Raw genomic sequence first — 27,224 nt, 5'->3', positions numbered from 1 at the left:
ACAGTCCTGGCTGGTCTGGAACTTGCTATGTAGACCAGGCTGGCATCACTGAAATCCTCCTGTTTCTGCCTCCCAGGTGCTGGGATCAAAGGTGTGCACCACCATGTCTGGCCCTGCTGGTTATTTTTTTGTCAATTTGACACAAACCTGGGTATATCTGAGAAGAAGAACTTATTATTGAGAAAATATCACCCTGAGATTGACTTTTAGGGATGTGAGGGTGATCTGGCTGTGACATCTGTAACCCCATTGATTGCCAGTGTTGATTTGGCTGATCTGGCTGACTAGGCAGGTGACTCCTTCCTCTCTCACCATGCCATGTACATCCTTCCCAAAGGTGGTGGTCACTCGGTTGAAGATGACCTTCCCTGAATAGAGGAGGACCAGTCTTCTGTCAAGGGTATAGAAGTAGCTGTGATCCTCTGTTAAATCCTCTAAACAAGCCGGGTGGTGGTGGCGCACGCCTTTAATCCCAGCACTCGGGAAGCAGAGGCAGGCGGATCTCTGTGAGTTCGAGACCAGCCTGGTCTACAAGAGCTAGTTCCAGGACAGCCTCCAATGCCACAGAGAAACCCTGTCTCGAAAAACCAAAAAAAAAAAAAAAAAAAAAAAAAAAAAAAAAAAAAAACCCAGAACAAACAAACAAAAAAACAAAACCTCTAAACAAGCTCTCAGGATTGACCTTTAGGCAAGTATGTAGGGCATTTTCTTGATAAATAACTGATGTGTAAGGACCTGATTCACTGTTGGTAGTTTCATCCCTGAGCTGGTGGTCCTGGGTTCTATAAGACAGCAGGCAGAGGCAGCCACGGGGAGCAAACCAGTAAGCAGCATTCCCGGATGGCCTTAGCATCAGCTCCTGCCTCCAGATTCCTGCTCTGACTTCCTGGCATGATGAACTTATAAGTTGTAAGATAAAATAAACTCTTTCTTCCTCAAGTTACTTTTGGTCACAGTGTTTTATCACATCAATAGAAACCCTACCTAAGACAGGCACTAGTCCTGGTTGTGTGGGGCTCTGGACTATGACCTTGTCACCTCCTGTGGGCATTGCCTCTGATACTATCACGAGGAGGAATAGGTTTCAAGGCAAGAGTCTGGGAGGATCCAAGCATCTAGACCACAGCAGGAGCCTGCAGAAGTTCCACCACTTTGGTCTGAGATCCAGCTGTACCTGGCTGTGTGATCCTGGGCAGATGACTTAACTATTCAGAGCTTTGGAAGGGGGACCGATGGCTAGAATCGAATGATGGCTAAACACACTGCTGGCCTGGAAGACGCCTTGAGACAACAACTGAAGTTCAGGGTCCTTGAGGATTCACCCAAGGTCGCAGAATCCATCAGTATTGTAGACTCATGCTGCAAACCTGTGAGTGCCTGACCCCAGAGCTGTGAGTGAACACAGGCATCTTTTATCCCTGGATGAGCTCCATTGAGCCATGTCCAAGGCCAGGACACAGAGCTTGGGGTTTCTGAAGCTGAATCCTTGCCCTGCTCCTTGGTGTTGGCTCAGCCAGCTGTGGCCAGGACCTTGCAGCTTCTCTCTCCTCCCCACTGCCTCTTTCCACCCCGCCTTTCCTGGGTAGTATTTCCCTGGGGCTCCCGTTACCAATTTGCAGAGCAAAAGCATGCGCAGGCAGTTCAGGGGTGGCATGAGCTCCGAGGCTCTGGTATTGTTTTTAATTCAATATTTTGTCCCTGTGCGCCAGCCTCCTTTATTGGATGAGAACACTGTTATTGGATCCTGCCCTACAGGAGAAAATGCTGGCTTCCCCGGGACATGGCAGCTGGGCTCTTCTAGAGTCTGATGTGTCAAGGCAGGGTGAAAAGACAGCAGAGAGTTCCAGAAAATCTGCTGGCTACAAGCTGTTCTGTGACATGCGTAGAAATATTAACATATGTATTCTTGGCCTTTCCCCTTGACTCCCTGCTAGGGTGGACAGAAGCTTGGGCAATGCTTCCCATAGGCCCCTCCCTTTCTGAACATGGTCACTGAATCTCATAGTCCTGCTGATGAGATGCCCTGCCCTGCCCAGTGCTGCCATCCCAGGGGTCTCTCCAACCTACACAGCAGCTTTTCTGTTCCCTCTCAAACTCATAATCTTTATTGTAGACTAGCTTCTTGGGGTTTCTCTAGGAAGTGTAAGATAAAGGTTGGGTATATGGGGTTTGCCTGGGGGTGATCCCAGGAAACTTCTGGAAATAGGGAAGTGTTTAAGACAGGAAAAGGAACAACAGAGGGCTTCTGTGAGCAGAGTATACTTTGGGTACCTGGAGCTGAAGTCACCAGAGGCCTTCGGAGCCAGAGAGCAGCTGGCTGTATTTCATAGTCTCCTGCCTGAGGAGGGAGGGGCCGGGCATTCATCTGCCAGGCTGCCAGAGGTCCTAATTTTCTATTGAAATGCTAGGATACAGGGACATCAGCATCTTACCTAGCAGACACATCCATTGACTTAAAGTGCTTGATGGGTCTCTGCTCTTGGGAATAAAGACTAAACATTTGTCTCCATTCTTCGGGGCCTTAGTGGGCCAGCACCTTCCCATCTCTACGTCCTCCCCGAATCCCACTGTCCACCACACCCTTGGACTTGGCAGTTCTGGCCTCCTTTCTGTTCTTCAGAGATGCTTCCTCTCAACACAGAGCCTTTGTACATCTTGTCCTGCTCCCCCACCTAAATAATCCCTACATATCCTTTACATCCCTGGGCAGCCTGCTGCTCTCTCTCAGGCTGGCTCAGATTCCCTGTAGTCCATACTCAGAGATCTGGTTTCTTCTTCCGAGTTTGTTAGTATGAATGTTTGATTCCCATCTCTCTCCACCATCAGACTCAACCCTAGAACTCAGCACAAAATATTTCGTTAGGTGAATGAAGAATGTGTGGAGAGATAAGGATTTGGTGGGGTCTCTCTCAGACCCATTGGGACACGGAGTGCAAAAGTGAATTGAGAAGCCCAGAGACCAGTGGATTTGTACAGGAGGGACACCGTGAGGGAGAGAACTGAACTGAACTGAAATGCAAGATGCATGGATGGGAGGAGAGTGACTGGATCGGGAGCTGGAGACAGGCGAGGGGAATAGTTAGGAGTACGCTTAGTATTATCCTGCTGCTGTTTGCCAGTAACCTTTCAGGGTACTACCTGTATATACTGTTCTTTTTGCTACACTTCTGTATGAAGAGCCACCAAATCAGCCTTCTCCCTGAGGTCCAGACCTGTGTGTGTTCTTTGTGCTCAATGGGGTCGTGATTTGGTGAGATGATCACAGGTTGTTGAGCTACGTTTCCTTGGGTTTGAATCTGTTCCTTCTAGCTATGTGGCCTTGGGCCAGCCCCTCACTCTCTCTGGTTCTTGGATTCTTCATCTTTATAGAGAGGGTAATCTCCAGGCTTTGCATAGATGTCAGAAGAATCAGAGATCAAACAGAAGCCCAGTGCTTAGTTCATGGTTTAGCTACTGAAGAAGTAACACTATTGTTGCACACACATAGCATATGGCCTCATATGTCCATGTTGACTGAGCACCTATTCTGTGCCCGGCATGTCACCTTTGCTGAATGGTCCTGAGAGGTAAGTGTGAGTAGCTTAGGCAAAGAGCTAGTGAGTCCCACTCATTCTTCTTTGTGGCCCATGGAGGGACTACATTTCATGACCTTTCTTATGTGTAGGAATAACCACAAGGCCGTGTTATGGAACTGGGATGATAACAGGGGTGAAGCACAGGTGAGGCAACTCTCAGTGATCCCCCCTCCCGCCTACCAACTGTCAGCAAAGGTCTTGAATCCTTAGGAGACACTGAAGCCACAAAGTACAAAGAAACAGAAGCCTGAGTCAACATATAGAAGGCCATCTGTCTAAAACCCTCAAGGGACTCTTGTGAACAAGAAATAAATATCCAAGGGGACTGAGAGATGGCTCAGTGGGTAAAGTGCCAGTCACACAAGCATGAGGACCCAAGTTAAGGTACCAATCACCCTCATAAACACAGGGTGCTGCAGCACATGGCCAAGACACTGATGCATGAGCAGATCCCTGAGGTCACTGGCCCGCCAGCCTAGCTGAATCAGCGAACTCCAGATTCAGAAGACCCTGTCTCCAAAAATCAAGTGAGGAAGACATTGATGCTGGCCTCTGGCTTCCATGTGCTTGCGTATACACACCCACACAAATATATAAACACAATGCACACCCACACATGGACATAATAGATGAATACCCATGCTAATGTTAATTACTGCAATTGGACTACTCAGGGCTGGCATTTCTCTCTAGGTTCTATAGACCAGGGATTCATAAGTGTTTTCTACTGGTGACCTCTTTTGCCCAAGAAATGTTTATGCAACCCCTGGAGTATAGGTATACTAAGTGCGAAGTCAAACATTTACTGATGAAAAAAAACACAAAGAAATTTATTTGCGAACAATTCTTTGGTGTACATATAATTTTACTACTTATTAGAATGAAAGGAAATTTACATACTAATGAGATTGTGCACGTGTTTATTTTTACATAGACTTAAATCTTTGGTATGTACTTCCTACTGCAGGATGCTGAGCATCCTCAATAGTATGCAGGGCTGATTTTATTTTTAGAAGAATGTAGATTTATTAAAGGAAAAGTGAGAAAGAGAGCCAGGAAGGCGACCCCACAGTGAAGGGGCTTGCCCCCAAGTCTGATGATCTGAGTTTGATACCTGGAGCTTGAACATCAGGAGGGGAGAATCAGCTCCTAGAAGTTGTCCTTTGACCCCACACATACAAGCCATGGCACATCCATGCACCCTCTCCCACAATAAAGCTAAATTAATAAGTGTAAAAATTTTCTTAAAAATGTGACAATGCATTCTCGAGAGTGGGAGGGGCTCCAATAGAGGAATAACCTTGATTGACAGACATCTCACCTTTATATTCACCAAGGCTGGGAACACTGCCTCGTGTAAATACACAGTACAAAATGGCAGATGAGGTTTGAAAATGTTTCAAAAATTATTGGAAATTATGCCCAAGTCTCAAGCCAAAACTTATTTAATGATTTCCTTGTATGAAACTTAGGTCAGGAACGAAAATAGTGATTGTTTAAACCAAACATTCCAACACAATATAATCCAAAAATAAACTAATTTGACACTTGTATGTTGAGGGATGGTGGTAAGAACATATATATATATATATATATATATATATATATATATATATTCTTTGTTTTCTATAATTAAACCATCACATTTGTATGCACAATATAAGCACCACAATTCATGATATACAGTAGTCTTGAACCTGAACCAAGGTGTTTCAGGCCTTAAGTGACGCGTTGTGTGTTCAGAACCAATGCTGCAGTGAAGCCATATGACACAACTCAGATGTGTGCTGCCAGACATCTCAAATCCATTATGAATTTGCATTTGAACTAATTTTTGGTCATTGTGCATTCAGATAGCTTTTAATGATGCCAACGTTTTCATGACTACCATACCCAGTTATTAGCCTTGACTCTATCCTTTCTACCAAGTGCCTAAGAGAAAAGCTCAAAGACTACAAAATTGCCAGAGACAGTGGCAACCCTCCCCATCCTCCTGAAATCAATATGCACTGTTGTCTGTACTAGACTGTAAGTTTCTAGAAGGCATTATATATATATATATATATATATATATATATATATATATAATTTATTTTATGTGCATTGGTGTGAAGGTGTCAAGATTCCCAGGAACTGGAGTTATAGACAATTGTGAGTTGCCATGTGGGTACTGGGAATTGAATCCTGGTCCTCTGGAAGAGCAGCTGGTGCTCTTAACCACTGAGCCAGAAGATGTATATTTTTTAAATGTTCATTAAAAATGTGGGTGAGGTGTCTCAGTGGGTAAATTACACTGGCAGCTGAGGCTGATGACTTGAGTTCAATCCCAGGACTTAGGTAGTAGAAAAAAAGAACTGACTTCTGTCCTCTGTCCTCCACACACATCGTGGCCTGTGTCCCTCCAAAGAAACAAACAAACAAAAGCAATACAAACTTTTACTAAGGAGGTTGATGTGATCATATTTCATTGTTTATTTTTCTGAAATTTTCCAAGTATTAAAAAATAAGAACATTAGCCAGGCGGTGGTGGCACCACCTTTAGTCCCAGCACTCAGGAGGCAGAGGCAGGCAGATCTCTGTGAATTCAAGGCCAGCTTGGTCTACAGAGAGAGTTCCAGGATAGGCTCCAAAGCTACAGAGAAACCCTGTCTTTAATGCCAGCACTTGGAAGATAGATGCACATAGATTTCTGTGAGTTCAAGACCAGCTTGATCTACATAAGTAAGTTGCAGGCCAGCCAAGGCTACATAGTAAGACCTGTCTTGAAAAGAAAGAAAAAGAAAAAAAAAAGTTCAACTCCAATAGGAGCTGGAGAGATGGCTCAGCAGTTAAGAGCATTTGTTGCTCTCTCAGAGGGCCTGGGTGCGGTTTCCCAGCATCCAAATGGTGGCTCACAACATCTGTAACTCCAGTTCCAGGAGATCTGAAACCCTTTTATGACCTCTGAGAATAAACATACACACCTGATGCACATACACGAATGTAGGCAAAACACTCACACACATAAAATAAATTTAAAAATAGAAAAAGAAAGGAAACAAAATGAAGGTGGTGTCATCTGCCCATGCTCTCTGTCCACTAACTGGTCCATGGCCACCAGGCCTCATGACTGGGGTTGTTTCCAAAACTATCCCACAGATGCATTCATTTGAAAACCACTAGGTGAGCTGGTTGGCATTAGAGCGAAAAATTCTGGCTAAGGATTTGCTAGTGAGCAGCTGAAGCCCAACACATGGCCTCACAGAGCATGCCAGCAGGACACCAAGCATTCTTTTGTATCATCTTTATTTGTCTTTCCTTTATTCTCCTCTCTGCACTTCCATTTTTCTCGTGCTTTCTTTTTAACTTATGCTCCCTGGCTGTGTTTCAAGTATCTTTGTAAGCTACCTAAAATCCTTTCTGGAATATTGTGGTGGTAGAAACAAAAGCATACAACATAAATATACATATAAAATGTAACATGTGCTATAAAAAAAAAACACCTGTTCCTAAAACACCAACAGCGGCTGTTCATTGTGGAGAGAAATTGATGGTTAGCTGTATGTTGGGAGAGATTTAGGCACCCAAAAGGGCACAGATGCATGCAACTTGACAAAGCTCACGTTACTGGCTTACAGGTAACTTTATGAATACTGTGATGGTAAGAGTGATTTTTTTTATCATTCAGTTAGTTTAATATTGGCTCAAGGTAGAAATTGAGACAGTAAAGCAAGAGGAAGAAAAAGACATAAAAGCTATCTTTACTCCACCACTCAGAGAGACTACTGTGAACCTTCTATGTGTAGGGCTAGAAGATCTGAGCCTGATCTAGGACTTGGAGTGTGATGACCTAATGCTATGCCTACTGGGTAACGGGAAAATGATGGTGATGAGGAGGATTTTGGAAGAAGGAAGCAGAGAAAGAAAGTAATGAGTAGGAGGAGAGGGAGGGGGCGAGGGAAGGAATGAGGGAGGAAGAAGGGAGCTGCAGGAAAGGGAAGAACTTAGAGGTTTTGTGGGACACTTGGGGGTAGGTTGTAAAATGAGGATAGAAACAGTGTCGTGTGTCAGGTCTGACTCAGGGATAATATATGACCTTCATCTGGTGGGATGCTGTGGCGGGAAGAGATGAGATGTGGGGGTCAAGTGGAATGTCTCAGAGGCCAAACAGGTGTGACCCCGAGGATGGCAACCTGCACTTCATGCTTCTGCAAGGCGCAGTATGGTACCACAATGAACAGCCACTGTTGGTGTTTTAGGAACAGGTGTTTTTTTGCGAGGATCCAAGCGGATGCCACAGCCCCTCTGAGGATCCATAGTTATTGGAGTGCTTGGGAACAGTGCCCTGGGTAGAGCAACAGTGACGGTGACAGGGGCCAGGCTCCCCTTCAAGTGCTTTAGCAGGTGACAATAAAGAAGTAGAGCAGAGGATCCCTGGAGAGGACTACCCAGACATATATAGGACAGGTGCACACATGGAAACAGTTCAGGTCTCCAGGAGTGCTGGACTGAGGTTCTCGTGCTGGTGCAGGCAAAATCTGTGAGCCAGGGAATGTTACTTGACATCTGTACAGCATGATGCACAGGCCCAGGATGTCAGCCCTCAGCTACATTTCTTTTCTGTACAAGAGATTCCACCCCTCTCAACAAGAACATATGTTCCCAGAAGGAAGAGACCTTGTTTTATTCAAAGCTCTGGGGAGATGAGATGGCTCCGTGTGTAAAGCACTTGCCTTGGAAGCACGAAGACCTGAGTTTGAATCCCCAAAGTCCGTGGAAAGTCAGGCACAACATCATGCATCTCTAACGCTATTGCTCTGTGCTGAGATGGGACTTGGGGACAATAGACTCTCCTGAAGCCAATGGAGCATCTTAGTCTTGTCTACACAGGGGCAAACAACAAAGAGACTGTCTCAAGGTGGAAGGTGAGTGAAGATTAAGGTTGTAGCGTACGCTAAAGGATGAATCAGTCCCCAGTCCGTGACGGTAAGATTTCTTTATTCAAGAAAGCACCAGGGCAAAACGCAGGCCAGAGCGAGGTTATAGGAACCCAGCCAGCGCGGCCAGAAAAGAAGAGCCAGGGTCTCCACGTGCAGCCCTTAAGAAGCTCCCTTACGTCACCCCAGCTTTCCTTCACCACGCCCTTATGGGCGAGTCCCGGGTCCACCTGGTACCTGTCCCAGGACTACTGGGCGGGGCTAGGGTGTCTCCCTACAGGTGAGTACCAACACCGGAGGCTGTCCTCTGACCTCCACGCGTGAGCCATGGCGTTTGCCCGCCCACACTTGCATGTACACACACTCACATCCCTCCCTAATACAAGCACAAGTGAGCTTCATCCTGAGTCAAGAGTTGCATCTAGCACTGAGTAGGTTCTTACTAATTATCTGTTGATTGTATTATTAATTACTTGTCCTGTTATAGATGAGAAAACTGCAACTTGGGGACATGGGAAGTAACTTGGCCAGTCTAGCTATGGCAGAAAGCTGGCTAGCCAGAGAAGTAGGAGTGTTTAACAACTGGCTCTCTGGGAGAATGGCTGACAGCTGTGATTTGTAGCATGGGTTGATCTTCATGACACAAATACTCCATCGTCGTGGGTGTTTCCAAGCTGATGTAAACTTGCTGGAAGATTCTCTGAAAACGAATTCTGGGTTTTTGCAAGGGTGTCTATCGAAGCTGACTGAATCAAGGCACAAACTAGGACACAATTTTGTTCATGGCCCAAAGGATTTGCTCTCACTGTTACTCTGTCCTGCCTCCCTTGAGGTCACAGTCTACACTTATAGGAATGGGAGGGGAAAGGCATGCAAATGAACTCTGTTAAATGCAGTTTTCGCAGGCCACCCTTTAAAAACAGAAACCCAGTCAGAAAACATCCCTGTTTAAACCATCTCAACAGCTTCCCAACGTAGGCAGCCTAAAATCCATCCTCCTTACCAAAGTTTACAAAGTCCATGGTATGAAGATGAAGATGACACATTCAATCCCAACTTTCAGAGAGTCTGAAGTCCAATTAGTAGAGGCTGCCAATAAATAAAACATCAACCATCAAGTACAAAATGACAGATTGAGACCTGTGAGCAGCAGAGGAAGTGCTAGCAGAAAGGTAACGAGGAGAGGATTTGGCAGTCTGCGGAATAACAATTTCCTTACAGTTGAATGGGGGGTTCTGGATGGGCTCTCATGTAATCCCTGAAGACAAACTCTTTAACCCTTTCAATAATGGGCAGATTTCTTTCCCAGAAACCTCTTTTTATAAGAATGTGGGTGTATGTGTGTATTTGCACACATGTATGCTGCTGGGTGTTCACCGAGGCCAGAAGAAAGCATCAGATCCTCTAGAACTAGAGTTTCAGGCAATTGTGAGCTGTCCTTGTTGGGGGTGCAGTAAATGCTCCTACATCGCTGAGCCGTCTCTCCAGACCCCCATTAGCCTTTTCAATACTACTTGGGTAGATAGGAGATCATGCCATTGCCATTGGGTAGACGAATAGACAGAAGCTCAGAGGCAAATGTGATATCAACGGTTTCTCAGCCAATAATAATCTATGGCCAGGTGCCATTTCGTGAGCCAACACTAACCCGTGGACGCATGAAGGCACCCCAAAACAAAGCCCGCATAAGCAGGCCGGGCGGTGGTGGCGCACGCCTTCAACCCCAGCACTCGGGAGTCAGAGGCAGGAGGGTCTCTGTGAGCTCGAGGCCAGTCTGGTCTACGAGAGCGAGTTCCAGGACAGCCTCCAAACCAATAATAAAGAGAAACCCTGTTTTGAAAAACCAAAAAGGAAAAGAAAGAAAAAGGAAAAAAAATCCGCATATGCAATTTTAGCGTATTCCAAACCTGTTTCTTTATCTGGAAGCCTAGTAAGGGTGTGCACACCCGCCCTGCCCTGTGCCCTCCACTTAGGTTAGGATCCTTTACCTAAGTATCCGCCCCCTTTCCCGCCCCTTCAGGATCCCGGCGGAAGCTGCAGAGTCAAAGCGCGGCGCGCTTTATGGTCGCACTTCCTTTCACGGCAGTGTGGCGGTCCCGCCGGCCTCGCGCTCTCTTACTCTATTGGTTCTGAGGCCCCTCTCCGGGCGCTTTACGGCAGTGTGGCAGGAAAAGCCGCTGAGCCACCGGTGGTTCCGGAGTGAGTGGAGGTAACCAGGGCACCCTGTGCTGATTGGGTCTGGAACCATGGACGTGGGCGAACTTTTAAGCTACCAGGTAAGTGAAGTTGGCAGGGCCGGAGGGCCCCTCATCCCCGCCGGGGTCGCAGGGCCAGAGTCCCGTCATCTCGCCTCCTCTGGGTCTCTGGCCCTCACTTCTCATGCTACCCGGGGTTCTAGCCTGTCATTGCACTTGGCTTGCCGAAGCCCTCGCGGACCCTTTCGATTTCTTCCTTCTCCAGGCCTGTTCCCTTTGATCTCCCTTTCCTACCCGGAAGCCTGGTTCCCTTCTGCTCATCTTTGGTCTCGTTTCTACCAATTCGTAGGGCTTGAGGCAGGTGTGGAGAGCACTGCTTTTTCCTCCGGGTTGAGCCTCAGTTTCTCTACCAACTGCCGGTGTAGCTTTGGATGAGTCTTTACCCTGTCGCTGAGCCTCAGTTTGTTTGTTTATTTAAGTATATTACATGGATATATGTGAAAGGCCATTTGAAACCTTTGCTGATGTACCCGCAATTAAGATGGAAAATGGAGCATGGGATGGGGTCGGTAAGAGACTTCTTGACCTCCTTGCTCAGGGTACTGGTGAACCTGTGGCCTAGAAGGAAGAAAGGACTTGCCTGAGGTCACTAGACAATTACAAACTAGGATTAATTGGAACTCAAGGGTTCAGGCTCGAAATTCAAACTTTCTGCCCTCTTTTGACTGCCTAAGGCCTCGCATTTGCTAGTCTCAATAGTGTTGGAACCTGTGAACTGTAATTAGTTTGAATTAGGAAGTACTGTAATTATAAATTACACTGGATTTTAAAGACCAAATGAAAAAGGTAGTATTTTTATATTGATTACACGAATCTTGATCATTGGTCATATTAATTGAATCATCCTACGGGGTAATGGGTGAAGTAAAATATAATTGAAGCCATACCCATTTGTGTTGACTTTTTAAAAGTGTGGCTACTAGCAATAGCTCCGAAGTCAAGGATAGGCAATAATAAGGTGAACTTGAGTTGCTGCTGCCGAATGCCTTTAGTCTCAGCGCCTGAAAGCTGGGAGGTAGAGGCAGGAGGTGACTTCTAGGTCAGCCAGGGCTACATAGTGAGACCCCACTCCCCAAACATAAGACCTGAATTTGGAGCCCCAGGTTGCTTGCAATCTCCTTTTTCTTACTGATTGTTATAACTTTGAACAAAATACCTCATGATGCCGACCTCTTGGTCTGTTGGGAAGCTATTAAATTGTTAGACCAATGTTTGTTGCTTAGTAAAGCAGCCCATAAGTAGTAATATTGATGGTTATTTCCCTTAGTCAATATATAAAAGACTGGCCCCAGAGACAGAGACTCCAGACATAAATAGAAAGAATTTCTAAGCAACCAGAAGATGTGAGACCATAATATTTTTCTCTTTAAAATGTAGTGCCGGTGGTTGGTTGTGCACGCCTTTAATCCCAGCACTCAGGAGGCAGAGGCAGTCGGATTTCTGTGAGTTTGAAGCCAGCCTGGTCTACAGGGTGAGTTCCAGGACAGGCTCCAAAGCAGTACTGAGAAACCCTGTCTTGAAAAACCAAAAAGGAAAAAACAAAATGACAGCGTAGCTGGGTGGTGGTAGCACACACCTTTGCTAAGTGCTCCTCCCAGTGCTAAGGAGGCAGAGGCAGGAGGATCTCTGAGTTGGAGGCTAGCTGGGTCTACAGAACGAGTTCTAGGACAGCCAGGACTACACAGAGAAAACAAACAAAAAGACAGTGTATTTGATGATGGAATAAGAACAGTAGTGGGCAAGTCACTGATGAGTACTTATTTGGGAGTTATGGGCTGGCTAGTGGAGTCCATTGACTCCGATCTGAGCGGTACTGCCAGAAAAGTTCCATTCTTTGGTTACAGATATTTATTCAACATCCACTATGTACAAGGTACTGGGTCCACTGAGCATATCATGTGGCATAAATGAGACAAGGCTTTTACTTTTGTATGAAAGGCAAATATGGGGTGGGGGGAGTCTCCAAAGGACATTAAGTAAACAAGAAATTGAGATTTCTGGGAGTGTTGTGAAGGGAGGATAGCAGAATCCGCTGTGAAAATGTGAGCATGGTTTGAGGCCTGCTAGGCACATAACTGTTGGACACCAAGTGTGGCCCATCTGCATCCAGCCCCTTCAATATGTGTAATGCACACACTGGGCTTCAAAGCTATGAAAAAGGAGCCGGGCGGTGGTGTCACATGCCTTTGATCCCAGCACTCCGAAGGCAGAGGCAGGCGGATCTCTGTGAGTTCGAGACCAGCCTGGTCTACAAGAGCTAGTTCCAGGACAGCCTCCAAAGCCACAGAGAAACCCTTTCTGGAAAAACAAACAAAAAAAGCTATGAAAAAATGAAAATGAAGTATCTTAATTTTTATGTAGATTGCATTGATATAATGGATTAAGGGAAATAGGTTATTAAACTTAAATTTTGTGCTTACTTCAAAATTTCAACTTACATATAAAGTTTTTTTTTGTGACTTTCATTCTGTTTTTTTGGACAGCACTGCTGTAAATCACCCCTTTCAGGGCCTCTGTGGACTGAGTGGTCAGGGAGGGAGTGCGACAAACCAGCGTTAGTGCTCTGAAGGTTGAGAAGGAGTCGGTCATGATAGAGCAGAATGTTGAAGGCAGGAACAGCAGCTATGAGCATAGGCTCCAGGCCTATTAGGTGAGCAGAGATAAGAGCCATGTAGCCAGAACTTGGTATGAGAGCCGGATACCAGAAGGTGATGAAGCTGGAGATGTAGACAGAGGACAGTCTTTGTAGGACTTTCTGTGGGCCAGGAGAAAGCCTTTGCATTTTGAGAGGCGATACGGATGTCTTCATTCAACCCACTTGTTTTGAACAAGAACTCTGGTCTGATAGGCAGACATAGCTGAAGTCACAGGCCAAGGTGGTGACTGACAGGCCAAAGCAGTGGCTGACATGTCACCAGAATCTTGGTCTTGTATTTGCAGCTCTGTTCCTTTGAGCAGGGTCTACCTCCATTCCTCTCTTGAAAAGACAGTGGTGCCTGGAGTCTAGTTTGTAATCAGTCAAACACAGCCATCCTCCTGTGGGAAATCTTGAGGACCAGATGAGCTTATGGAAGTGAAAATGCTTAGAAGACAGTGATAACCTAACATGAAATAATTATTTACCTGCATCCTCACTAAATAGATCTATGAGGAATTTCCTTCCTGCCCCCTTTTTTTTGGTCAGGATCTTATGTAGACCAGGCTGTCCTCAAACTCACTATGTAGTCAGGGATGACCTTGGATTTTTTACCCTCCTGCACCACCCCCCAAATGCTGGGATTACAGGTGTGCACAAAACACCTGGTTTATGGTATGCTGTGGACTGGCAGGGTTTCTTGAATGTTTGGCAAGCACTCTACCAATTGTGCTACATCCCTAGCCTGGTGGGGGGAATCCCCCTCACCCCACAGGGTTTCACTATGTGACCCTAGCTGGCTTGGAGACCAGGCTACCCTTAAACTTACAAAGATCTACCTGCTGCTTGCCTTTGCCTCTGGAGTGCTGTGATTAGAGACTTGCATGATCACTCCCGGAATGAGGAACTGTTTTTAATCCCCATCTTACAGTGGAGGAAACTGAGACCCAATTGAAGGTACCTAGCTAGGGAATACTCAGGCAGTTGTGTTTCATAGCTGGAGCTCCTGATTGCTGTACTGGTCTGTCTGTGTGCCTTGCACCAGCACACAAACATCTCAGCACATCCTCCAGCTGTAGATGGTGTGACTGCTTCGTGGAAAGGGAGGCAGGTGCCCTGTCTGATAACTCAGATAGCCAGTGGGCAGTAGTGCCAGCATCGAATGCCAAAGCGATGGTTTCCATTTTGTTTTAGGTTTAAAAAAACTTTCAATTGATGTCTTATGCATGTGTAGAAGAAAGCATAAATCATAGGTACTGTTGTTTATAGTCAACATTGGCAAAGCTGACTTCACCTGAGCACTGGAGCCTCCTGTGTGGGAACAGAAGGGAGTGAAGTTGTCAGATTGGAACATTCTCAACTTAAGAGAGTTTGACTCAGTGTCCTGATACCAGGTGATGCTAAAGCTGGTGGTCAGGGACTGTGCATGAAGCACCCTGGTCTAGAATCATCTGACTTCCTTTACGCTTTTCCCAGTGGAGACAGCCCTTGCTTCTCATGGGCACTGGTTTGCAGAGTTCTCAGCTTGAGCTCTACTTCTTCCCTGCCACTCAAAAGTGAGAGCAAATCACTTAATCTCTCTGGGCCTCAGTTTCCTTATATGCGTAATGAGGGGATTAAGTATGACTCTCTCTGAGGTCCCTAGTAGCTTTAAAATTCTGTGATACTAATTATTTAGCCCATGGGCTCCAGGGAGTCCAGTATATAAAAAAGCTTGACGTAATAGAAGGACTGGGGCTGGAGACCTGGGAGATTGGGGTTTTAATCCAGCCTTTATCAGCATTTATCTGGGTGACTCAGGACAAGCCACTTTCCCTCTTTGTACATCATTTTTCTTGTCAGTTGTCAAATGAGGAGGTAGGGCTGTACAACTTCTGGTTCTTTCCATTCCTAAAACTCAGGGTCTAAGGAAGAAAAAGTATCATACAGTGACAAGAAATGTTTATTAAAACTTTAACATTTTTTGCATGCTTATTAAATTTCATATTTGGGGCAAGTCGGTGGGAAGATTGCAATTTTCTGCTGAGATTGGTTCTTCTAGTAATAGGCAGGAGAGTGCCTCAGTGTATGCCTTATATCCTTGACAGATGTTAACAATTCATTTGAGAAGACAGGAGAATTACAGTGTGGACAGGAGGTGGTGGAAAAGTCTTAAGGAGGAAACCAGTTATGTTCCCAATATGGAAATGTACTTTTTTCTGATGCCTTCAGGCTTAGACATCTCATCAAGACGTGTGCCCAGCAGTTGCTCGGCTGAGAAGTTTCTTCCGCATAGGAGCAGATCTGAACTCCAGGGCACTCTCATTAATACTCATTCCACAGATGTCTGGAAAAAGTTCTTACCTCTGAAGTTTTGCAATAAAGAATTCACATTTAGTTCAGATTGGCTTGGTGGGAATAGCTGGCTTTGCACCACCAGAGAATTCTCTTTGAGGCAGATTGGGGTCAGGGACCCTTGGCTTGGGTGATGTTGCAGACACCCACTCCTGTTGTATGTGGGTAATAGCAGCATGTTCTTGGGTTGGAGGGGCTTCTAGCAACCTCTAATTTTGCCCCTCTCCAATTTCTTACTTTTAAAATAAATTTTAATGATCATCAACTGTTAGTATGAAAGAATTTGAGGCAAGAAAAACTATTACCCTAATCCAATGAATACTTTTTGTTGCCACAGTCTTACATATTTTGCATGACTATAACTATTGTGTATGTACTGTTTCATGTTCTTTTTTAAATTAAGCATGTATTTTTTTCCTACATAGCCTTTATGTTAGTTTTTAACATATGTGGGCTTTTTGTTTGACTAATAGATCTTTCCCCCTGAGTTATTTCTCTGCAGTTGGATATTTAGGTAGTATCCAGGTTTTTGTTCTTGGAGGCAATATTGTGAGAAGCTCCTTTGTTCATGTGGCGTTTCCTCATTCCCACTTGTCATTCCTAATTACTTTGTGCTGTCTCCTGAGCTAAGGGTTGCATGTGTTAAAATCATTGAGAACTGATCCTGGGCCTTGAATTCATGATGTGAGACGTGAAGTGGGCATTTAAACACCTCACTGTGTGAATGTAAGTATCCAGGACCACTCAGATTAAACACCTCACTGTGTGAATGTAAGTATCCCAGGAATACTCAGATAAGCTCATAGTCGGGTTGGATTGGAGGGTGTGGGTTCCACTTGGTTATTGAACAAAGGGCGATTTTGGAATCCCACCCTGATGGGGAGGAGTTCTGTCAGTGACAGAGGAAGCTGGGAAGAGTCACTTGCCAACTGTCATGAACAAACTTGTGCGGTGGGTGTTCAGGGCCTTGGGGGAGTGGTCAGAGACAGTGGGGTCCTGTCAGCTGCAGAGACAGTACCTAGCACTCATGGGGAGCCTCTCCTTCTTTGAACGCTTTGCGCTGAAGTTTACTGCAGTCGTGATAGTACAGCTTGTCATGGCCTGCATTCCATTTACCTAGTAGGCACATAAAGTGCTAGTTCAAGCTTACTTGAATGAGGATATTTTTCTTGTACGTGTTTGTCCTTTGTACTTCTTGCTACCTGCTTCCCGCTTTTAAGATAGGAGTTGGAGTTTGTGGTTGAACCTTTTCAGTTTTTTTTTTTTGTTGTTGTTGTTGTTATTGTTGTACGTCTAAGATACATTGTTTACCACCTGAACACTTGGGTTGAAAATGTATCCTTCATTTTTGTGGAGCCTCCTGTTATGTTCTAACCCTGAGAATATTATTTTGATCATACCAAAAGAGGCTGCTTTTTGTGTGACAGCTTCGTGCTTTTCCAAGTTAATTTTGTTAGCAGGGTGCCTATAAATAATAGGTAAAGAGCTAGTTTCATCGATGTTCCGTTTGTCTTATCTCTTGATGTCCCTCCCCCTTAGATTCGTTTCTTCTCACCATAACCTTCTCATCTGTCTTTCCCCAGCTCATTGTTCTCACAATAGAGAGTATGCCCCCATGCCTCTGTAAACTCAGCCGGCATATAACAGCATGTCTTGTCCATCCTCAGTGTCAAGTGATGGTTGTCCGGGAATGGGACATGTATTCGTCTTCTTGTTGCTGAGATCAAATACCTGACAGAAAGCAGCTAAAGGGTGGGAAGGTTTGTTTTGGCTTACAGTTTTAGGGCATACAATTTGTATTAGTTACTTTTCTGTTGCTGTGATTGAATACCTGGACCAAAAGCAACTTAAGGAAGAAATAGCTTGTTTGGACTCACAGTTCCAGAGGGATGGAGTCCTTTATGTTGGGAGGGGAGGCAGCAGGAGCATGAGGCTGCCCAGCAGTCAGAATGCAGAGGGATCCCATAGGCACACAGGAAGCAGAGAGATTGAACAGGAAGTGAGGTCAGGCTATAAACTCTCAATGCCCACTCTCAGTGATGCACTTCCTCCAAGGCTCTCCATTCTGAGGATTTCATAATTTTCTCAAACAGCAGTACCAACTGGGGTCCCCGTGTTGAGACACATGAGCCTATGGGGACATACCTCATTCAAGTCACTGTCATTCCATTGTAGTGGGGAAGGCATGGCAGCAGAAATGAGAGGTAGCTAGTCACATTGCATCCACAATCAGGGATCAGGCAGATGAATGCTGAATTTCTTTTTCACCCAGTTCTGGACCCTAGCCACTGGGCTGGTCCTGCTCATATTCTGGGTGTGTCTTCCCTCTAGGTTAAAACTTTTTGAAAACTCCCTCATAGACCCACAAGGAGGAGGTGTGCTTCCATGTTGGATCTAAAGATTTATTTACTTGTATTTTATATGTATGAGTGTTTTGTGTGCATGTATGTCTGTGTACTGTATGCATACTTTCTGGCCTCAGAGACCCTAAGAGGGCATTAGATTGCCTGGAACCTGGAGTTACAGATGGCTGTGAACTGTCAGGTGGATGCTGCAAACCGAACCTAGGTCCTCTGGAAGAGCAAGTGCTAAGAGCCTTGCCATCTTTCTAGCCCCTCCATGGGAGCTAGTCAAGTTGTCAATGCAGATCAACCATCATGGACCTGAACCCAAGGGCCCCACACTGCCTTTAAGTGCGTTGTGGAGTTGCCTCCTTTTGGAAGCTTAGGCTCTGCTGCCCTGTTTGCTGGCTGGCATGTGTGCCCTTGTTCTCACCTTTGATGCATATTCGCTACTTCACCTTCTGGATAGTTTTTCTCTTAAAATTTTTTTTTAATTAGTTATTTTGTGTATGGCTGTGTTTTCTGCATGTATGTCTATGCACCCTGTGGGTACAGTGCCCCTGGAGGCCAGAAGAGGGCATCAGATTCCTTGGGACTAGAATTACAGTTGTTAGCCCCCCTTGTGGGTGCTGGGAATTAGATCTGCCAGAAGAACATCAGTCTTCTTAACCACTGACCCATCTCTCCAGTCCCTAATTTACCTCTTAAAAAATAAAACTCTGTGTGTGTGTGTGTGTGTGTGTGTGTGTGTCTGTGTGTGTCTGTGTCTGTGTCTGTGTCTGTGTATATATGTGTGTGTGTACCATTAACTAAAATGTCAGACTCAGTTCAGGTGCTGCCACCTCTCTCACTAATGATCCATTTTTCAGTCCAGTATTCTATGTAGGCACCTGTAGTTCATTTAATTGTCATAGTTCCATAGTTTTTCTGTGTCAGAGTTTGAGGAGTACTGATTTTATTTTATTTACTTATTTATTTATGTTTTTCAAGACAGGACTTCTCTGGGTAGCCCTGGCTGTCTGGGAACTCACTCTGTAGACCAGGCTGACCTCAAATTCAGAGATCCACCTGCCTCTGCCTCCACCTGCCTCTGCCTCCGGGGTACTGGGATTAAAGGCATGTGCCACCACCACCAGGAAAAAAAATACTGGTTTTAAAAACCCACATTGTTGAAGAATGTCTATGCCCTCTTCTGCCAGTGATTTCTTGGACCTCACTGTTCTTAACTTTATTTTTACTAGAGTGTGACTGTGACTTCATTCTTGTCCTTTCAGAGGACCTTACCCATTTTTCCCAGTCAGCTTCTTTATGTAGCTACCTGTCAGCCCAGGAGCCCTGATTGACGTTTCTTGTGTCTACTGAGCTTCTGGCCAGATGTTCGGCTATCACACAATTCTCTGCTTCCTCCTCTGCCCTCCCATGCCCCACTTTGCATTTTTGTCAGGGCTGCCAACTGTTCAGCTGACTTGAAAGAAGCCTTGGGGCCCTTTCTCAAAGATGAAAGGGCTGGGAGATGAAAGATTTTTTTCCCCCTGGACCATGAAAGCTTGTGAGCCAACTCCCCTCAGTAGCCAATAAGGCTTAAGCACGTGTGAAGGACTGACTCACAGTCTGGGTAGGAAGAGGCCCTGTCACAGTTAAGGCTTGAGGAATTTGCACTCTAAGGGGAGTTCCAAAGGTTTGAGATCCCAGTGCAGTGTGTCAGTGGTGTCACACAGGTATCAGCCAGGTGTGGTGGCATCTAGAACCAAACAGTTCTGCCTGTGGGAAGGTGAAGGCTTCCCAAAGGAGGATGGCCATGCCTTCCAGAGCTGCCTTTCTAGCCTTCCTGTTCCAAGGACCACCTCCTAGATGTAGCCTTGCACAGCTTTGCCACACAGGTGGCTTCCTAAGCAGGCTTGTTTTGATCACATGGTTCTATTGTCATGGCAGATGAGGGTTCATTTCCTTTGTGTGCTGACAGAGAATGCTTCATGGACCTAGGCCCCCCCCCTTCTTTAGGAAGATCGTTGAGGTAGTTCATATTGAATGGCCTCCTTAATTTTGGGGGTGACATTGGGGAACACAGTATCTTTCTGTGCTCTCAGTAGGTGTCATCACTGTTTCAGTTGGAGGATTGAATGAATAAGGTTGAACACAATAGAGAAGTTTTCCTATATAAAAGTGACTGCATCAGAGAATTCCGTGTTTCAAAATAACTTGTCAGCACTGCGGGAGGAAAGAATTGGAAGCCTGTGAAGTATCTTTAATGTTTAGCATGGCAGATGAATACAGATTGTGGGTCAAATGGCCTGCATTTGAACCCCAGTCCTGCTGAGTGCTAGCTATGTGACCTTGGGCCAGTTAATTAACCTCCTCAAGCCTTGTTTTTTATCTTTCAAATGGAGATCATCTAACAGTGTCTATCTCTAGCTCACCATCTTTAGAAATATTCTCAGACTACCATTGCTTTTTTTTTTTTTTTTTTTTTTTTTTTTTTTTTTTATGCCAGGTCTCACCAACATAGCCCTGACTGACTTGGAACTTTCTATGTTCAGGCTGGCTTGGAACTCAGAGATCCCCAGCCTCTGCTTACTGAGTGCTGGGATTGAAGGCATGTACCACCATGCCCGGCTATCATCTGTATATTTTGTAAAATACAGGATTAAATGAGGCAGTGTGGGTGGTATAGTTCCCAATAAATGGTAGCAGTTGATTTTTATTATTGATGTTCCAAACAAACATACTACAGGGAAACAAAAGTTTGTCTTGAATTTTGCAGAGCTGCCTCAGTATTCCCAAGATCTTTGGTCCCTTGGAGATTAAGGTTTAGAATTAAATAAAGCGAAATGAGAACAGTTTGTCACCCACACATGCCACAGTGTAGAATATTCTCAGTAGGCTCGAGCATGGTTCTATTCTACCACAGTTAGCAGTCACTGATAGCAAGAATTATGCCTTCTACACGGGCCATTTGTTCCCCAGGTCTCCTTCAAGGCACTGAGAAATCAGTTTCTGCTTAGCAGGTAGCAGGAATCTCACTTACAAATCACCCTTCCCCCACACCCCAGTCATCCTGAGGGAAGTGGGTAGTTTTGATCTGTGTCTGTGTAGCTGAAGAAAACTGGAATTAAGAGGTGGAGCCTGGATTCTGAGCCTTCTTTTTACCCTCTCCTGAATCAGTCATTGGCTCTGTAGTCTTTTCATCTGAATTGTTCAGAGCCATTTTCTTTTCCAGAGTTCCAGAGTGCCTGCTCTGAAGGCGTAAACCTTAGGTTCTCAGCTCGATTGCAGGTTGGCAAATGAAAACTGGTTAACCTTGTCCTGGTGTGTGTGTGTGTGGGGGGGGCAGGTGCATGTACTTTGGTTGTATGTGTGGTGTTGGAGTATAGGAATCTGTTGGGGGAGCACAGGAGTCAGTGTTGGGGAGCACAGGAGTCAGTGTTAGGAGCATAGGAGTCAGTGTTGGGGAGCACAGGAGTCAGTGTTAGGAGCATAGGAGTCAGTGTTGGGGAGTACAGAAGTCATTGTTGGGTGTCTTCTTCAGTCACTCTCCACCTTACCTCTTGAGACAGGATCTCAAACCGAAGCTTGCCACTTTGGCCATTTGGCTGACCAGTGAGCTCCCAGTGTTGAGATTGTAGGCATGGGCAACTGTGCCTGGAACCCAGGCCCTTATGTTTTTGTGGCAAACACTTTACTGATTTACCCATCACCCAAACCCCTTTTTTGTGTGTGTTGTTTTGTTTTTGTTTTTAAGACAAAGTCTGGCTATGTAGCTCAAGTTGTCTGGGAACTCATGATCCTCCTGCCTCAGTCTCCTATATGCTAGGATTACAGGTGTTACTACCATACCCAGCAAAGTATTAGCCTTGTGTAAGGACATCATCCCCTTGGAAGTCCTTGGACTTCTCTTTAGCTTTGCAATGTACAGAGTCACTAGCTGCCCAAAGAAGGATCTGAAACTGAGCAAAATGCCGTGCATGCCAAAAGCATATATGGTGGGTTATTGAACAGGTTGCTTGATGTCATTCACATGCTTAGTGTGTTAATGCCCAGAATTGGAAGACGATTAGGATTCTTCCCAGTGGGGATTTTTGTTCGATTTAAACTAACCAACTCTTTGTACCAGTGCTCTGGGCGGTACCATCTGCTCTGGGCTGTTTTCATTGCAGCTCTGGGTTTACTAGTATCTGCACATGGAGCTTCAGTGGAATCTCAGATTAATGATGAGAGAAACTTTTGAGCATTTCAGGGTCACATAATGGCTCAGTTAGCTGAAACAGGGGTGCAGCCATTGTTGTGGGGAAAATAGACCTACCAAAGATCCAGCAGAACACCGGAGCTCAGCGATAAAAGAGGACGAGAAATGACATTACTATTGATTAGTTGAGGTGGCTGCTGAAAGAAGCCATAATGAGGTTTAGAAGGTGGAGCAGGTTGTATTGAATTGTGCCGACTCCTAGTTGCTTGCTGTCTTTGGAGAATGTGCTGCAGGTTCTTCATAAACACATTTTCCAGGTTTCAGAGGCCTTAAGAGAGGTGGGAGTGCTGAGCAAGGAGGAACCCCATGCATCCGCCTCCTCTTACTTGTGAGGAGGCTGGAGCCCTGATGGGAAAGTACCTTGCCTCAGGACCCAACTACTGGCTGACAGGATGGGGTTCAGAGCAGAGCTTTGTCCATGATCATGCCTCTGTCCTTTTCCATACCCCCCCCCCCCACACACACACAGAGTAGGCTGCACTGTGTGCTCAGGGCCATCGTTATGAGTGCATCCTAACTGTGCGCAGGTTTTCTCTTGTTCTGTACAGAGCTTTGGCTGCTGTGGATGGAGGGGCACTGGGATCTTATGCCCACTTTTCATGGCCGTTCACTATTCTCTATTTCAATCTAACCTTTGAGGCCTTTTGCTTCTTTCTTTTAATGGTGTCACAGAACACTGTGGTTGTTGGATGAAGTTTATTCTTGGTAGAACTCTTCTACAAGACATTGGGTCTATAAAATTCTAGAAATCATTCACGACTTGTTTTTGTTTCTTTAGAGCATTTTCCTTTTGTCTATCACTGACATCTTGGGCATTAGAGAATGTCTGATCAACAGGGCTTTCTCTGGCTGCTAGCCTTTCTGGAGGGGGGCTAGCTATTCATTTAGCTCTTGGACTGTTGTGATAAAAAGTTATTACTTTTTATATGTATGAGTGTTTTGTATCCATGTTTGTCTGTGTACTACATGCGTGCGTGATGTTCCTGGAGGTTAAGGAGAGCATTAGACCCCCTAGAATTGGGCTTGTAGATAGTTTTGAGCTGCTGTGTGCTGGAAACTGAACTCGGGTCCTCCCTAAGTGCATATAAGCTCTGAGCCATTGCTCTAGTCCCATTTGCCTTTTAAAAAGTCAGCACATACATCCAGATTCACACACCCAGAACCCTATGAAACCTAGGTTGAAACAGACATCAAAGACCCAAAATGCCTGTTTTGGCCTGTTTGTGCCTTTCTTGTACATGTGGCTCTCTGGCATCCTTCCTTCTTCTCCCCTTTGTACTATGTGTACACAGTGTCTTTCAGATGGAGTCTGCATGTGTGCTGTCTGGCTCCCAACACCAAGAACTATGTATGAATGAACCTGGACTGCCTCAATGTCAAATTCTTCTATGTCTGGATCTTCAAGACCCATGTTTTGGCCACAGCCCATTGGTCATTGCCATGTGCAGCCCACTTTCTGTGAGAAGATGGTTTGGGTAAACCCCACCCAAGAAGCCCTCAGTTCTTCCAGTTCTTAGGCAGTCTGCAAGTTCTCCATCTTGGCTCTGTCTCCCTTTGTTATTGTTTCCTAGTTATTTACTAGGGTTGGCAAGGAGAGTGGGTGTTGTTTATTGTTGTTTCCAGGGCACCATGACATATGCTCAGAGTCGGGTTGTGAGCCAATCCAGATTTTCAGGGGTTAGTAAATTTTATGTGGATTAGTGGTCTATATTGAACCTTTGTTCTTTAGTTGTTCTACACGCTTATTAAATGCCAATTTCGTGTAAAGTATTACATTTGACACTGTTCAAAGCCCCTGTCTGTTTGGAGCTTACATCCAGGGAGGCAAGGCAGACAATAAGCCAGAAGAAGTAAGTAAGAATATGCAAACGGCCGTACTGGATGGAAGATGAGTCAGATGTGTTTTTAAAAGAAAACACGGCCAATGTAACTGAGCAGTGATTGCTGTTTACAAGAGAAGGTTCTAGAGGGCCTCTTGATGGTATTTCAGTTGAGAACTAAATGACGAGAAAGGCAGCCATGTGAAGAACTGTGTGAGTAGCAGAGTAAGCTGAGGAACAACCAACACGAAGGCGCCAAGGTGGGAACAAGCTTGTCTCATTTGGGCCAGCCTGGAGGAGGGAGAAACCCAACACTGGTTTTCTTCTCAGTGTAGTGGGAAGTCATTAGGGCTCTTAAGCGGTGGAGTGACAGTCTGACTTGGTTGTGAGGCTGTGGAGGGTCAGTCTGGCCAGCATGGCTATTGAAGGGGTACAGAATCCACCTCTGCTGAGAGGCCACAGCTGATGCCATGATCTCCCTTGGGTAATTGCTTTCCCGCCTCTGTTGTTCCCTGCACATTTCATCTGCTGTGACCTAATCAAGAAGCAGCTCTCTCCTAGTTCCAGGCTTGGCACAGAGAGTGTGGGCAGAGGGCCCTTTACTGAGGAGTACCCTGGCCTGAGAGAAGGAAGAAAGCGGCTCTGGCAGGCCCCAGGACTGCACAGCTGACCCACAGCACCTGTGCTTTGCAGGAAGCTTTGGAACTGTGAACCCCGTGCTCCTGCAGAACAGCTGCAGATGGCCGGGGCTGCTGATTAAACGTGGCTGCTGATCTGCCCAGATCTGCTGCCATCCCCTCCAAGCCCGCTTCACGCTGCAGTGGGTAATTAGGGGCATGGCCATTCCTAGGACTTCCAGCACATCATTTGCAGCTGGCAGTTTCTGCTGGTTGTGCTAGTGACTGCAGTGGGCAGTGTCCACTATGGCTACCTCTTGTTTTAAAACAAAACAAAACAACCAACCCAACTTAAAAGGACCTGTCCCTAATGAAAGGGAATAATTGCCTGCCTCTGCTGCCTCCGCCTTCTCCAGTGGGAATTCCGCCATCAGACTTGTCAGGGTTGCTTGGCAGGGACTTTTCCCCCTGAGTTAGCACAGAGATCTGCATGGGCAGAGATAACACGAATTAGTGAGGATAGAAGCCTATCTGCAGAGGAGCAGCTTCCTTCTGACCAGAGGTGCTGTTGCTGGGGCACCACCCGGATTCTCCACGCTTCTCAGTCCGATGACAAGAAGTGAAAAGAATCGCTTCGGTACCACCTGAGGCAGGCAGTTCTGCAAGGCAGCAGAGTTTGAGAGGGCCTCAGGCTGTTCGGCTTGCCTGGTGAATGAAGTCTGGGATCTTACCTTGCCATCTTATCCCGGGGCGTCTCTGCCTCACCCAGCATAATGAACTAGAGAGCCACAATTCATGGTTCACCTACATTTTTCTGCTGTTAGTTTTCTTCCATCCTCTCAGATCTGGCAAGGACACAGAAAGCTCAGAGGGGAAGGAGAGATGGCATCTGCCTGTGGCTGACATGACTTGTGCCATGGTCGCGTGGGGATTCCATAATGAAGATTGCAAATCACTTTCCATCCTCTTGGAGCCTGCCCCATAATTAGAAGATTAAACATTTTGTTTAAATTAGTAATTTTCCCCTCCCTCCTCCGAGGGCTTCGAGCCACCCTTCCAGCAGTGTGGAGACCGGTTAGCTGCCTGGCACTGAGCTTTGTGTTGTAGCTGTGATTGTCAGCAGAAGGTTGAGGAAGTCTTACTTTAATTAAAAAAGTGTTTTTTGTTTTTTTTTTTTCCCCTTGCTTCACCTTGTGTGGAGTGGAGGCCCTTCTCCCCATGTGAACTTGGTGATGGCTGAGTGCGGTGAATGTACTCTTCTCAGGAGTGTGACACTGAGCCCGGGTGGGTAACATGGCCGGGGATGTGTGGCTGGGCCTGCAGTCTCACCTCTGCAGCAGTAGCAGCTTGCCCTTCAGTCGGCAGGTTGTCTTTGTGCGTATGGAAGAAGACAGTCACTTGCAGGGATGATGTTTCTAAATTGCAGCAGATGACAAGCAGCTCAAAGAGGAGCACAGATGTCACCCATGCAAAAACAAAACAGAGGCCTGTGACTTCCGTGTTGAAGCCCACTGAGAGCCAGACTCTGGGCTGTTTGATGTGTGCGTGCTGACTCTTCTCTACTTGCAGATGAGGAAGGGAGGCTCACAGAGCTTCTATATGAGACACCCATCGAGTAGATGATCAAATTCTTCTAGAAGGTGGCTCCCATAAATGAAGGCAGCTTAAAATGAAAACTTGTGCAGAACGGGAAGGCATAGGACCACTGCTTGGCCTTGTACTCCTTGGCTTCCTTTCTGTCACAGGTATCATTTATGCATAGGAATTGCCTGGTTCCTTATAAATGCCCTTCTCATTGCCTTGAGCTCTTCAAGGGCTGTGGCCAGATCAGAGCCTGCCATAGGGTAACTGCTCACTAGCTGCCCTTGACTTGAGGAGGGTGGAGTGAGGGGCGGGTGGGTGAATGAAGTTCCACCCAAAATTAGTGATTAAATTGGGGTGTCTGTTATATACCTTTTCCCATTGTGGTTTACCATCTCTCCAGTTGCCTTTTTACCAGTTGCCTTTTTACAGTTCTCCTGCCTCAGTCTCCTTATGGTTGGGATTATAGGTATGAGGTACTATAGGGGAGGGGCATATGTCTGTGTGTGCCATGTAGAAGCCAGATTAAGACATTGGATGTCCTGTTCAAGCACTCCCTTTTACTCCTTTGAGACAGTGCCTCTCACACAAGCTGGAGCTAGACAGGTGGCCAGCAAACCCCAGTGATTTTCCTGCCTCTGTCCTCCACAACATTGGTGCTAACCCAGAACACAAGTGGACATAGCAGGCTTTTTCTGTGAGTGCTATTTGGACTCAGGTCCTCTCTCCAGCCTTTGCTTTGTTCTTAAATGTTTATTCCATTTATTTATGTGGTGCTGAGGATTGAAGCTTCACATGTGCTAGGTAAGCCCTTCATTGTTGAGCTATCCCCCAGCCCCCTGCTGCTTCTTTCTTGATGAAGTGTAGATTAAGCTGTGTTTGTGGCCTTACTCATAGGAAACTTGC

General features: G+C 45.8%; 1 protein-coding gene across 1 annotated transcript in view; it reads left to right on the top strand.

Annotated features, from left to right (window-relative positions):
* Window positions 1-10,590: 10,590 nt before the first annotated feature.
* The window catches only part of Ctnnbl1 (catenin beta like 1), a 154,984-nt gene continuing 138,350 nt past the window's right edge, over window positions 10,591-27,224 (top strand). Inside the window, exon 1 of the mRNA XM_027421258.2 lies at window positions 10,591-10,767. Coding sequence (XP_027277059.1) covers window positions 10,738-10,767 — 30 coding nt within the window. The 5' untranslated portion in view covers window positions 10,591-10,737. The remainder of the gene's footprint in view (window positions 10,768-27,224) is intronic.

The sequence above is a fragment of the Cricetulus griseus genome, chromosome 6 (genome assembly GCF_003668045.3).
Source record: "Cricetulus griseus strain 17A/GY chromosome 6, alternate assembly CriGri-PICRH-1.0, whole genome shotgun sequence".
In the NCBI taxonomy this organism is placed as follows: Eukaryota; Metazoa; Chordata; class Mammalia; order Rodentia; family Cricetidae; genus Cricetulus; species Cricetulus griseus.
Note: the sequence above shows the minus strand (reverse complement) of the source record. Positions and strands in the feature narration are given on the sequence as shown.